Source organism: Ochlerotatus camptorhynchus, unplaced genomic scaffold (genome assembly GCF_037179485.1).
Source record: "Ochlerotatus camptorhynchus isolate MF236.1 unplaced genomic scaffold, CSIRO-AGI_Acam_v1.1 ptg000170l, whole genome shotgun sequence".
Lineage (NCBI taxonomy): Eukaryota > Metazoa > Arthropoda > Insecta > Diptera > Culicidae > Ochlerotatus > Ochlerotatus camptorhynchus.
This window is the reverse complement of record NW_027040660.1, coordinates 1,119,118-1,134,466: the sequence shown is the minus strand read 5'-3', so window position 1 is coordinate 1,134,466 and position 15,349 is coordinate 1,119,118. Positions and strand designations below refer to the sequence as shown.

Below are 15,349 nucleotides of genomic sequence, written 5' to 3'. Positions count from 1 at the left end.
AAGCTATCTGATCGACCTCGAAGTTCTCGGAACATCGCTGAATATCATGAAACTTTCTAATAATATCTTAATTTATTGGAAGTTCTCCTGAATTTCTTTGAGATATTGCTGCTTGCTAAAAGTTCGCATTTTTTTTCATTAATAGAACTTCGTTGATGTTATCTATCAACATAACTATTTATTGCATACTCTATGCCCAAAGAAGTCGAGAAATTTTCCAACCCGAAAAATTCCTAGACCGGACCAGGAATCGAACCCAACCACCTCCAGCATGGTCTTGCTTTGTAGCTGTGCCTTTACTGACTGAGCTAAGGGAGGTCCCAACTTCGAAACTTCCCTGAAGCACTCAATTCAATTGAAGATCTCGGTTCTGCTAGGAAATAAATGGAATTCCCTTTAAGACCTTTAAAACTCCCTGAAATTCTTTGGACTTCTGTGAAGTTCCTTAAATATTTCTGAAGTTTTCATAAATTCGCTGAAGGTCTCTGTACTTCCCTGAACTTCTCGGAACATCTTAAGGGTTCTCGTTTTTTTCAGCACATCATGAAACTATCCTATTTTTTTTTTATAAATTTACGATTATAGATCTTTAAACTGCTCCAAAAGTCTGGACTAAAGTTAAAGGGAACTGATCTTAAGATCTGAAATTCCCCAAAGATCCCTAGATCTAGCTTTTCTGAGGTGCTTAGAACTTCTTAAAAAATTACACAATACCCCACAAGTTTTCTATATTTCTAGAGTTCGATTGACACCTGTGAAGTTCTCTGAAATTATAGGAACTTCATAAAAGTTCCTGAAAAATTTCGGATGCTAAAAGAAACGTGTTGATGTTCTTAAAGCTTCCAGTGTTCCCGCAGTTTGTTTATGAAGCTTAACTGAAATTTTCATAACTTCTCCAAATCCAAGAACAAAATGTAGGCATCGATTGGAATATCAGAGATCCTAGACAGTGCAAGGAGGATAATCAATCTTGAAATAAATTCACGCTAAAAAAGTTGACAATAATGACTGATTACAAGAAAAAGTGACTTTAGTGACTCGGTCTTTAAAAAGGAGACTTTTCAGTGACTGCCTTGAAAATAGTGACCAAGTCTCTAAAAAGTGACTCGCTACCAGCCCTGATAATATTAAGTTTAGTATGAGAATGATCAAACGACTTGAAGTTCTGGAATCCTATAGGGGAAATTAAGAAAATTCCCAAGGCAGGCCTTATTTACGGAGATAAATGCATTTAAAGATTTCGAACACTCAAACAGTCCTAGTTACAATCTCGATTTAGGCTTTATTAACGGATATAAATTCGTTTAAACTTTACAAACACTGAAACACCCTTGCATTCGCGATCTCAAGAGACTTTTTAGTAAATTGATCACTTTTTTCAAGCCACTTACTAAAAAGTTAATTGTCTCTAAAGTAAAGTTTTCTTGTAATCAGTCACTATAGAGATTAGTGATGTTAATGCACGCACACTAGCGGGCGCAACGCCGTGTAAAGTTGTTTATTTTTTACGTAGGACTACGTGTTTGTGGACAATACTGGGGTTCAAATCAAAAAATTTGTGTATCGAAATAGTGTTAGGTTTTAAACACTTATAACTTTGGCAATTATGGGTGGATTTAAATTCTTTTCACACTCTTTGATTTAGAATTGATGTAAGATTGGTTTGGTATAAAGATTAAAGTATTTTATCGTTAGTTGAAATCAAAGTAGTCGTTCGATTACCTGACCTGGTCACTCCTGTTGTTTTTCGCTGTCATTCCAATTCAAGAGCTCGATGTGAGCAATTCAAGTTTGCTTTAATAAAACATTCTTTTGTTCGTTAAGTCTCGGCCTGTTCATTATTGCCCCTTCATGTCCACGTAGTTCCTTCAGGTTATGGGCTCGTCTACGAAGGAAGGCTCTGGAATTCTACAGTTGAATGGAACGAACTTCGAGAATTGGCGGTTTCGAGTTCAACTGTACCTGGATGCGGCAGAAGTTTCGGACGTATTAACCAAGCCAGTTCCCGGTGAATCGGACCAGGGAAGGGCGAAGTTTTTGCAGACAGATCGGAAAGCGAAGTCCTTGCTAGTTGGATTCCTTTCTGATGAATGGCTACCCTAATAAAAAATAACCATAAATGAACGATAACCCAAATCATTGAACTATTCCATAAATGGTTTGGATGATACCCAGAACACGTCGTTAAGCAAATTAACCATACAATTTTTATTAGGGTAGGCATAGTACGGCACAAGGAGACTGCTCGAGAAATGTGGAAGGCACTGGAAGATACATATGCGGAGAAGTTGCGGAAGCAGTTGGCCAAGGTTCCGAATGAAAGAAGATCGATGCTGCATCATTTTCAACAGTTCGACGATATCATGCGCCAACTCAAATCGGCAGACGCGAAGCTCGAAGAGAACGACATGGTATCGCAATTATTTATCACCCTTCCCGATAGCTACGACTCCCTTGTAACGGCTCTAGAGAATATCAACGAGAACGACCTCACATTGGAGACTGTGAAACAGCGGTTACTGGCTGAAGAATCCAAGCGGTCTGATAGGATGGAAAATTCGAGCGAAGACAAGGCAGCAGCGTTTGTTGAAGGCAGAAATAAGAAGCAACGGAAGTTCAACGGAAAGTGTCATCGATGTGGCAAACCTGGCCACATGATGAAAGATTGTCGTGTCAAGAAGACCGATGGTAACGTCAACGCAGCGGTTGAAAGCAAAGTAATTTCGTTCATGGTGAACCAGAAGCAGTCCAAGGTTCAGAACAAGCGAACCATCTTCTACGTGGACTACGGATGTCGGTCCGGAAGCTCAAACAACCTTTCGTTATTGATGTGGCCAAAGATGGTGTGTCGATTGTTGGGAAATATGAAGGTGAAGTCAAGGGGATTTCCTAAGAAGATATTCTGTTCCAGATGAAAAATGTAATTTTCGTACCAGAGCTGCGAGGCAACCTTCTGTCAAGAAGATGTCAAGAAGATGTCAAGAAGATGTCCCAAGCCGGAATTGACGTGTTGTTCACAAGCCGCGGCGGAAAACATCAGGCGCTGATGAAGCAAAGTAATGCGGCGATCGGTGTGGCACAGTTGCGAGGAAATCTCTACGAGTTGCAGTTAGATCTAGACGTGGCAGCAAATCTCTGTGCAGTGGAGGTCAGCAATCTCTGGCATCGTCGTTTGGGTCACGCCAGTCAGACCACGATGAATACGTTAGTTCGACACAATATGGTGGAAGGTCTTGGCCCAAAAGTTGATTCAATTGGATTCTGTGACACATGAGTGCCGAGAACCCTTCAACGGAACTCGTGAGCGAGCCAGTCGATTGCTAGAGCGGATACATCCGGATGCGTGCGCACCAATCAATCCGCCGGCTTGGGATGGATCGAGATATTTCGTCTCCTTTATAGATGACTACAGCCATTTTACGTGCATCTACATGATAAAGAGAAAGTCCGAAGTCTTCGTACATTTTCAAGAGTATGAAGCCATGTTAACCACCCAGTTTGAAAAACGAATTTGCAAGATAACTGTTGACTCAAATATGCCAAAGTTCATGTGGTCGGATGCAGCACTTACTGGAACGTACTTGTTGAACCGGTGTCCTACTGCTGCTCTGTCGGATAATCGTACACCTGCTGAGCACTGGACAGATGCGAAACCTGATCTCTCCAAGCTGCGTATCTTTGGATGTAAAGCATTTTCGTGGGTTCCAAGCCAGCTGAGGAAGAACTTGGACAACAAGAGTCGGGAGGCGGTCATGATTGGCTATGCTCCAAATGGCTACCGCTTATGGGACAGAAAAGCAAGAAAAGTATTCATCTCTCGTGACATCAAGTTCGATGAAGCTTTTTTACCATACACAAATGAAGAAGATGAAGGCTCGAAGGTTCCCTTAGTGATTCCCATGCTGTATCCGCCAGAGGGGGTAATTCGTCGGCCAAACAAGAAGCAGTAGCTGTTATCGAAAGCGAAACCGAAGATGAAGTCGATCCGGATACGCAAAGCACCGTTGATCTGGACGAAGAACCAACCGAAGAAGCTCCACCCTGGGGTGGTGACTATTCAGAGTCTGACACTAGGCGCAGTGAACGGGAGCGCAGGCTCCCAGGTAAGTTACTTGATTTCTTTACTGGGTTTAGAGCAACATCTACTGGTAAAATTTCAACTCTCCCCGATCCCCCGGAATCGTACGCCGAAATCGAAGATCGAGAAGATCAACAGCTCTGGATGACCGCAGTTAAAGGCGAGTTATAAAATCTCTTGAGAAGAATAAGGTGTGGACGGCGGTGGAATGCACTGCCGGTGTCTTTCGCGTGAAAGAGGATGAAGAAGGAAACCATGTGCGATGCAAGGCAAGACTTCTTACAGAAGGCTGGCCTGGACTACAATGAAACATATGCGCCCGTTGCGACGTTGACGACGATTCGAATTGTGCTGGCCGTAGGCGTACAAAGGGTATTCCAGTTCCATCAGATAGACGTCCCTGGCAGACCCTGGGCTGGTGTGCCAGCTACAGAAATCGTTGTATGGTCTGAAGCAGTCTCCTCCAGTGTTGGAAAAGTTCGCGATACTCCACGAAGTTCACCAAGGGAAAAGTTCGCGAGTCATAGTGAGATTTCGCGAACTTTTCCATCACTGGTCTCCTCGTTGTTGTAACGAAAAAAATTATCAAGCGCTGCTGAAGCTACGTTTCACACGTTCCAAGCACGACTATTGCCTATACAACCGTATCGACAAGAGGGGGAAAGACGTTGTTTTCATCGTGCTGTATGTCGATGATCTCTCGATAGCAGGTATGCAGCTGACCTCCATAATGAAGCTGAAACGCGAACTCTATCGGCGATGTTTGAAATGTCCGATTGTGGAGAGTTGACTCACTTTCTTGGGATGAAGATACGGTACGATCAACAAAATGATAGAATGATGCTGTCTCAAGAAACCAGCCTGGAAAAGATCTTGCAGAAGTTCGGCATGGCGGAGTGCAATGCAACAAGGACGCCAATGGAGAAAGGATTAAAATTGGATCGTCAAGTGGCCGAAGGTGTTCAAGAACCGTACCGTGACTTATTGGGAAGCCTGATGTACGTGATGATGTCCACAAGGCTGGACATTTGCTTTCCTATCGGATATCTGGGGAGATTCCAACTTCAAGCTGGACAACAACATTGGACAGCTCTGAAACGGGTTGTACGATACTTAAAAGGATCGATGGAGTGTTGCTTGACGTTTACTCTAGACAATCAAGCGGCGCCACTGATTCAGACTGGGCCACAAATACTGACGACCGGAAATCAGTAAGCGGATTTGTTTATTAATTTATTTGATAAGGCTCAACCGAATTAACTTAACAGAGCCGAGGATTCTTGGTCACTATACAATACATCTTAAAGCTATAGTCAAAAGGTACAACACAATAAACACTTTATCTTCCGCTATCCAAAAAGCCTCCTCCATCAGAACTGGAGCCGCTTCCAGTAGTTTCATTGTATGGCAAATTGTTGTACGCCAACGAGGGTCAGAGCGCGTCCATTGCAGCAATGGACGCAAAATGTGGTCAGCACTCACACACTCATCACGAAACGGTTGCTTTCCAAAGTCGACGACGCATCGACCGAAAGAACTGCTGATGAAGAACAATGAGGAGGACCACACAATGGTTGCTGCCGAGAAAACAGACGATCGCGTAGCACACATCGAGAGTGGCCTGCTTTTGTCGACAGCCGAGTGAACACTGCAGTAAGCGGATTTGTTTTCCGTGTTTTCGGATGTACTGTTGCGTGGTCAAGCAAGAAGCAAACAACAGTTGCAACTTCTTTAAGCGAAGCTGAATTGAGTGCTGCAGCATCGGAAGCAATGGACGATTTAGTGATCTTCGGACGATGCTGGGACTATCCAAGCGAGAGGGGGTGAAATCAAAGTAGTCGTTGGATTACCTGACCTGGTCACTCCTCGATGTGCGCAATTCAAGTTCGCTTTAATAAAACATTTTTTTGTTCGCTAAGTCTCGGCCTGTTCATTATTGCTCCGTAGTTCCTTCATTAGTAAACTATTGAAAATTGATCAAACTTTTAGGTCGCAATCAACCAATCACGTGCTCGCTTGCTATGACTATCAGCGTCTTAAGATTTGAAAAAAATCGTCTTTTAAGTCTATGAGCACACGAGTACACAGGCAAATAAGATTAACTTAAAATTGAGTCGAATTTGATTTTTTTTGTTCATTAATTTATTTGATAAGGTTCAACCGAATTAACTTTACAGAGCCGATGATTCTTGGTCACTATACAATACATATTAAAACTATAGTCAAAAGGTACAACACAATAAACACTTTATCTTCCGCTATCCAAAAAGTCTCCTCCATCAGAACTGGAGCCGCTTCCAGTGGTTTCATTGTATGACAGTTACGCCAACGGGGGGCAGAGTGCTTCCATTACAGCAATGAACGGAAAACGTGGTCATCACTCACACACTCATCACGAAACGGTTGCTTTCCAAAGTCGACGACGCATCGACCGAAAGAACTGCTGATGAAGAACAATGAGGAGGATCACACAATGGTTGCTGCCGAGAAAACAGACGATCGCGTGGCACACATCGAGAGTGGCCTGCTTTTGGCGACAGCCGAGTGAACACTGAGTCGAATTTGATTCAAAATTTGCCAAAAAAAAAAGGGTTTACTTAGTGAATGAGTAAATTTTTCCTCAATTTTCTTGGAAAAACTTCTTGATTACCGTAGAACCCCGTTGAATAGCTGAAATTGCATTTAAACGGCGAATTTGTTTGAAGGGTGTTTACAGTGCTATTTACGCAAAAATGTTGAGTTGAATTCGACTCAGGTATTGAGTTATTTTTATCGGCCGTGTAGACTGGGTATTTTTTTTTTCTCAATTTTCGTCATATTCGAGCAGATTTTCGAAGAAAATTTGGCTCATTCAGTTAGTAGCCAGGTTAGAACTGGTGACCCTCCAGGGCGCAAATGGTAATTCTAAATGAGTAACCAGTTCCAAATTTACCGGTTGGGGTTTTCATCACAGCTGTTCAGAGCATAAGACCTGTTAGGTGATCAATTGCGTTCAGAATTGGTCTTCGAGGTGGCACTAATAAATTATTTCCTTATGTCAAGTTAAGCAAATAATTTATTAGTTTCTGTTTTTGGAAAATGTTTTTCAAGTGAAAGAGACCTATTGGATGGTGTACATCACACTAGTATACTTTTTACCTTCTTATCGCTAGTAGACTATTTCACTTCTTATTGCTTTAACAAAGTTATTCTGATGAATAAGACCTGTTGGATGATGGACAGCTCAGCTCAGAATTCACTCACTATGTGACAATAGTGTTTGCAATTTGGCATCTAATTGCTTGATTTAACTTGACAGTACGACTAGATAGAAGTTTGCTGTTTTCAGTTCTGAATGACAAGACCTATCGTATCTCACTCGAAAAAATCATTAACCACTAGTGCCCTTTGGTTCTAATGGCTTGCTTAAGTAGACATCTCGACTAGATGTCATCATGACTTATTGTATAGTGGACAGCTCAGTTCTAAATTCTCACACCAAGCCCGGCGAGTATACGATTTGACTTATAATTACTTGCTTTAAATTGAAAGTTCAACTAGATAGACGGTTGCTGTTTTTGACAAAATGGCCAGTTTAGTGGTATGAACAGCCTTGTAACCTTTGGCCGAGTTGTTCAGATGCACAAGACCTATTGGATGGTGCACAGTTTAGTTCAGAATTCTGTCACCAGGGAAGTAAAGCTGTCTTTGAACTAATAATTCTTTAAATCTAATTTTTGATAATTTCTAGAGTAGATCCTCTGCAAGTTCTCTTCTCAAATCAACTTAAGAAGCTCTGTGAATTTCTTCTAGATATTTTCCAACATTACCCTGTGTTGACACCGCCAGCAGATCGGCAACCCTGATCTGACGGGCGAAACGAGTTCAGTGGAGAGATAACGTAAGATAGCTTTGTATTGTCATAGAATCAATAGCATTCAGAGAAGAATACAAGTATACAAGAATACAAGTGCGTTCCGAATAATTTATATTCACGTTTATTGGCTAGAGTTAACTAATTAAAATTATTTAAACGGAGATTTGCAATCCAGCTACTGATCAACAATTTATACAACTAAGTTGAGGTAATTATACGCTACACTATATTAATTGTAAAAATATTTACCTAAACAAATTGCTTACCTATAGGTAAGCCTCATTCTACTCTAGGGTTGTTAACCTAAAATTGTCTGGCAGAGAATACCTTCCATGAGGTAATTGTATTAATTTATTAGTTTGCTAAGTTTATTAATATAACTTCCTAATTAGTGGCGCACAGGCTGAACATTGAGGGAAAATTCTAATCGAAATTGAATTGTTGTTCATAGTATTAGTGCACTGAATTTGTAAGTACTGCTCATAACCCCGCTTTAAGATAATCAATTTATGATTAATAAATTTGCAGCTTGAAGCTGTTTTATACCGCTATCAGGAATCAGAGTGTCTTCAATACCATTCGAGAGAACACCCTGGATGTTCTATAAAGTCCCCGAAGATTTTCGCTGAATATTACAAAGATATCCTTTGAAGATCGCTTGGAGCTTCTTTAAGCATATGACTTGCTTGGTTTCTCTGAGCATCTTAAGTTTCACGAGTCTTCTTAACGTCTCATATTTATAAGCACCCTGAAGAATCTTGAAGTATTTGAACTCCGTTAATACTCTGCACGTGCCGTGGAGCGTGGACCAGCCATTATCGATGTATCAAAGCCGTCTCATGATAGGATATCTCACCAACTTAAAGTTCCTCCGGTTTTCCATTTTCATCATGACGATTTTGTTTTATCGACCTTATCTATTTACAACAGAAACAAATCCCATCAGTTTCCGAGTTTTCAAAACATGAAGTTTTCTTGAAAGCGTTTTTGGTGATAAGAAATACGCAGCAAGCTTCTTGGACAACTCAACTCCATTCATTTCCCACAGATGGCAGCACCTCCAACCCATCACAATCATGTCAATCTTCTCTTATCAGCCACTTTCGGCATACTCGTCACCTGTCGGCGCCTAAGCTTTTGGATTTGGTCGTTAGTCCATCAATTGGGCATCATCTTGGAGACGGCCAGTCCGATAAGACAGACGTGTCGTGGTCGTCTTTGTTGTACACTGTGTTTGACTCGCCCAAGGAAGGGACTTTTATCGCACCCAGCAGTAGCGAGTGCTGGCGATGATAACAAGTCTTCGCTGTTGGCTGTCTATACGGACGGCGGCGGTGGCGAGAAGAAGCATAAATTGGCCATTGGCTAACAGCTGATTAGGCCGTAGTGGCCGAAGCATTGCAAACCGCGCATTAATCATTCGCGGATATTCACGGCTTACGGATGTCGTTCAGTTCTGTTCGTTCCCCGGGAGTGATTCGAATCGATCGGTTTCGCAGTGTTTTTTGGTGTGCTTAGATAGAGATTTGGAGGTGTTGTAGAATTATTCTAGGAAGAAATGATGCAAAATTGGAACAGTGGTTCGGAAGTGTACGGGAACGATTGTTCCTCGTTCTACGGAGTGCAGGAAAATTATTACTATCCCGATAAAGATGGTTATCAAAATTATGGTGGCTTTCAGCAAGCGGAGGAGTACAACAATCCACCGGTAGCTGCTAACAACGCTGGTTTCCAGTGTCAACAGCAAGCACCTGTAGCTTATCAGCAGCCGATGTCGATGATTTCGGCGCCGGCACCGGCGTACACTCATCAACAACATCCGGCTGCAATGAATCCAGCGTTCATGGATCAACCGTATCCATTACCGAACCATCCACCGTGTCAGGGACCCCCGGGAGGCCCTTGGAACTATGGCTACTGTTACGGTTTCTATGGGGAAGCTCCTTGTGCCTATGTGGATGTTATCGATATGGAAGACTTCATGTAAGTGTTTGCTGATGATTGGTTCCCTTAACGAAGCCAATCGGATGGTTTCTACGAGCGGAGATTAGCCGCAACCACTTGATAATGGTTTGGTGGTTGAAATTGGTTGGGTAGGGTGCTTTTGATTGGTTGGTCACTATCTTTATATAAGATATGTTGAAGAGGCTTCCCTCGTCGAATCACCACCACCGGTACACAGTTACAGTACAGGATAGCATGGGCACTTGCATGACAAATATTCGCAACTTTATCTCGAGTTTTATATCGAAGTCCACTTATGGAGGCGTCATTAGTTGCTTTATCATGCAGTGTTTATTTCGCAGGCGTTGCTTAGTGATAAAAAAATGTCGTCAAATATTTTCCAAATGATGTCATCTCGGTGCAGAGCTCACAGCAGATTAATTGGAGTAAACTTTTATCGTGGTTTACAGAGTTATAAATTTCCTGTAATATTTACTAAATACACGCAACAACTTTCTCTTACATCCAATGTAAGGTTTGATTTATTACATCCTCTGCATATGTTTCATACAAAAATGTAATGGCAGATCTGCAGCATACAAGCAAATTTTTCCAGCATGTATATTGTCTGTATAAAACGTTCGCTATTCATTGCAATATGGTGCAACTTTTGAAAGGACGAGCACTATATGTAGGGGAAATGGATGTAATGTCGGCCTAAATGCCCCTAATTTGGGCCCATACATAAATTCAGCAATCGATTAAATTTTCAATAGCGACCAAAAATATCCATTAGTACCGTCCCAATGACGCGTTCATCTAGATAAAATTGATAAATAGCAGATTTTTAGCGATGGGCCCAATCTTAGATCCATAGGCCAACATTAGAGCCATTTCGCCTATATGTGAAATATTCATGATCTTTTTTTTATTGTAATTGAGAGCTTTCTAAGCCAGTAGATACCATGTTTGCATTAGTATAATTGGGGATGCCGAGACATTTTTCAACCCGAAAAGTTCCTAGACCGAGAATCGAACCCAGCCGTCTCCAGCATGATCTTGTTTATAGTTAACTATTTTCATGAAATAAACGTTTTCCCAAACCAAGTCGTCATAATCGAGTACCACTTGGTAGCACATTCGCACAGCGTTCTGATTGAACCTGAAAAGTTATAAAACAGCACTGCTGTTGTGCCTCTGCTCAATTCTGCATCAGACGGCATGGCAGGAGCAGGAGCAAGTCAGAGGATAAAGGTGGATTTTCTCCCTCTCTCTCTCTGTCGTCGTGCTGAACATTCTCACAGATGGACGAATTTAGAAAGCGCAGCTTTCGTGCCACTGGCTCATTATTGCATCGGACAGAGCAGAAAAAATGATTCAGAATGCATGAGGAGCCACTATAAATATATGTTTTTAATTCATTCCATTGGGTGTTTAATATGCTTCAATGAAACAATCAAATTAACATTATATTTATTCAATTACAAGGCTTACTATTTTATAGATTTTTAATTGAGTACAGGTAAAGATAAACAGTTTACAGTTACTGAATTTAGGTTAACTTAAATAAGTTTTAGTTGAAAGCCACTTGTCTGTTATAGTTCTGCAACATAACGATTTGTGGTGTCAGGTGCACTTTGATTTCTAAAGTTGTTTTGCCATGACTAACATTACTAAGTTTCCGAAAGTTGAGTGAACATTTTTGACAACTTATTATGAATAATTAAGGAACTGATTGTCTAATTTCAAAAATTGAATCCTAATTTTGAGATTTATTCAACACCTGCCTTATTTATAAAAATATGAATGAATTGTTAATTTTGGAGTTAAGTCCAGGGGTTGAAACAGTTGACGTTTTTTACTACACTCGCTTCGTTGTCGTGCGCGACAGTCTGTTTGTATTCGAACACTCATGCTCTACCGTCGTCTCTCTCACACAACACGAGCGGTAGAATAACATTCGAGCTAAAAGAAAATTATCAAAATAGCTATCATATGACATGTGTGATTTCGTTGTAATTCCTCAATTTGGTGTAAATCAAACCATTTCTGATCAGAAATATTATTACTAGGACATCATTGCTTGCTATATTCAGAATTCACACAAGCACACCATCAGCAGCTCTTATTATGAGAAAAACTAAAATACATACATTCGTGACGGTCTTCGGCGACAGTGTCGTATGACAGAGCCTGTCATACGACATTTTAGTTTGGTACTGTACTATGATAGCTTGCTTTGCAAGTGTCGGAGGCAAAGGCAGTCAATTATCACAGAAAAGGTGTCGACTACCGTGACCGCTTACAAGACTGGTTAAGTCTATACGATTTGTTTTGTTATTCATTAATAATATAGGGGAAATGGCTCTAATGTTGGCCTATGGATCTAAGATAGGATGCATCGCTAAAAATCTGCTATTTATCAATTTTATCTAAATGAACGTCTCATTGGTCACGTCTTCCTTCGGAAAGGAAGTAAAGCCGTTTGTTCCGGCCCATGTGTGTTTGAATGGGGGCGATATCCTACGCAGGTGTGGTAGCTGCCTTCCTGCACATTCGATTGCCGTCAATGGATGGCAATCAATGTCCGTCGGTGATTGGCACTAGATTGCGGAACAGAGACCGACGTTAATAAAGGAATGAAGGAGGAATGAATGAAGGCATAATTGGGACGGTACTAATGAATGTTTTTTGTTGCTATTGCAAATTTAACTCTACGGTTTTTTCGAAAGAATTTGGAACTGTGTTATAAGAAAGATTTTGGTGTCATGACATAATCATGGACCTGGGACCGTCGTCTGGAAGATATGGAACATCCGTAAAATGGTCAATCTATAAAACTGATCCGAGAGTTCCAGTTTTCAAAAACACGTTAAATTGTGTTATAAGAAATAATTTGGGGTCGTAACATAAGCATGGACCTGAATGACTACGGTCGTTCTCCGGAAGATCCGTAAAAGTTGTCCAGTGATTCTAGAGCTCCGCGGTTTTTTTTCGCAAACATTTCGAACTGAGATTTATGAATGAATTTGAGGTCGTTGCATAAACATGGACTTGGATGGCCATTAGACGGAAGATTCGGAAGATCTGTAAAAGTAGTTCATCCATGAAACTGTGAAAAAACGCGTTTTTTCGAAAACTCTTGGAACTGTGATTTTTTTGCCATCGGAAGCCACCAATCCAAACACCATAACGCTAGCAGGATGCTTGGTCAGATACACGTTCTTGTGCTCGTCGGCCACGTCTTTTAGCGGAAGAGAACTAATGTACCGGTCGGTTCTGGAATTTGATACGGGATCGACGGTAAACATGCTCTCGTCGGTGAACAGGATTACCGGATTTTATCGCTTAAGGAAGTTCAAGATTTTCTTGCATCTTTCGACTCGTAGCTCCCGGATGCGGTTGGTAATCATGTGAGTTTTTCCCGTGCCCTTGAGTTCACCCTGCAATCTTCCTCTACGATCTTCCGTTCCTTTTGATAACCCTCGGAACCCGAGCTGACCTCGGACGATCTGTGGCCACCTTCGCGGATAGTTGTCCTTTCTTTTCTCGGTCTAAAACCCTTTTGACGGTCCACCGGGACACTACCACGGCGATTGAAATGTCTTTTTGCGACATTTGCGCGTGGGACAAATCACGAATACGCTGCCACTTCGTCATGGTGCAACTGTCAATCAAAGTAAATCATTTTCTTTTATACACAGCCTACTACGGTATGAGCTATAGGTTACGTGCATGCAAAGAAAACCAAGGCATTGTATGCACAGGTGAAACGGGAACCTTATTTGTACGATGGTGCAAAAATTATCACGCATACGGTAGATCAGTGGTGCTCAGGTGAAGGCATATTGCGGGCCATATTGCTAGTTTCTGCGTAAAGTCCGTTTTCAATGCACGACGTGTAAATATTTACATCATTGACAAATCTCAGGCACTAGCGTGCACAGGAATCTTGTTAAGGAGGGGCAATTTTTTTCTATGGTGCATTTAATCTGGGGATGGGAATTACTCCAAAGTGCGTGGGAGATGGTGCTGTCCACCCACCACTATTTCCCTACTGTTTAATTTAACTAATTTAATATATTTTTTGCTCCGGTTGTGGTTCATCTTCTTCAATGCAAACTGTCTTTAAACTTTGTACAGTTGTGAAAAAGTCCATCCTCAGAATTCCTTGAGGTTCTTTTCGACATTTTTAGAACTCTATGAGCTCTTTTGAAATTCTTCTCAGAAGTCAAGTATTCACAATCGATAAAGAAAACTCGTTGTGAATATGTTCAAAGGAAGATTGATCAGCATCAAAACAACAGCAAAGAGTTATGGAAAATTTTGAAATCTTTATTAAAACCTAGTAATTGCAAACCGCGGTCCATAACTTTTAATGGCACATTGGAACAGTCAGAACAAGTAATTGCAGCTAAGTTTAATGATTATTTCGTAGATAGCGTTTCATTGATTAATCAATCTATTGAATTGGTCGATGAACCTGACGAAATAAAACAGCCACTTAATAGTAGTTGTAGATTTGAAGTTTTTCACCCAATCACATTAGATGAACTTAGAGTTATTTGTTTTTCATTAGGAAAATCGGCTGGAGTAGATAATGTTAATACTAGAGTTATTCAAGATTGCTTTCATGTCATTGGCCACATCTTGCTGGACCTTATTAATGAATCATTACAAACTGGACATGTGCCACAAATTTGGAAGGAATCCTTAGTGGTCCCTATTCAAAAAGTTGCTGGAACGATTAAAGCCGAAGAGTTTCGTCCCATCAACATGTTGCACACATTAGAGAAAATTTTAGAACTTGTTGTTAAAGGCCAGCTGTTGGAGTATTTAAATAGTAATAGTTTGTTGATACCAGAACAATCGGGATATCGGGAAGGTCATTCTTGTGAAACCGCGTTGAATTTGGTATTAGCTAAATGGAAAAATAACTTGAAGTGTAAAGATACGATTGTTGCTGTTTTTTTGGATCTTAAACGCGCTTTTGAAACAATTTCTAGGCCCTTATTGTTAAGATCAATCAAGCGCTTTGGAATTACGAGTACTGCATATAAATGGTTTGAAAGCTATTTGTCTGACAGAACTCAACGGACTGTTTTTAATGATTCTGTTTCCAGTCCCGTGGGGAATACCCTTGGAGTGCCCCAGGGAAGTGTATTAGGGCCCCTGTTATTTATTATGTATATTAATGACTTGCGACGTGTTTTACGATTTTGCGACATTAATCTTTTTGCAGATGATACTGTGTTATTCATTGCAGCTAAGGATTTAGATGATGCCGTTTTACACTTGAATGAAGATTTGTGTTCTCTAAGTAGATGGTTGAAGTATAAGCAGTTAAAATTGAATACAAGTAAAACTAAATTTATGGTAATTTCGCGGAATCGAGTAAATAAGAACGTCTCTGTTGTAATTGATGATGAGACTATTGATCGCGTTCGGGAGATTAAATATCTTGGCGTGAT

The 15,349-nt window shown here is 40.9% G+C and overlaps 1 protein-coding gene across 2 annotated transcripts in view; it reads left to right on the top strand.

The window, feature by feature from the left end:
- sima (similar) overlaps positions 1-15,349 on the top strand; it is a 576,195-nt gene that overhangs the window by 55,399 nt on the left and 505,447 nt on the right. The window contains exon 1 of one of the 2 annotated variants that reach the window (XM_065222463.1): positions 9,170-9,917. The exons of the other annotated variant lie outside the window; for it this stretch is intronic. Coding sequence (XP_065078535.1) covers positions 9,493-9,917 — 425 coding nt within the window. The 5' untranslated portion in view covers positions 9,170-9,492. Of the gene's footprint in view, positions 1-9,169; positions 9,918-15,349 lie in introns of those variants that run through there. 2 annotated transcript variants of the gene reach the window in all.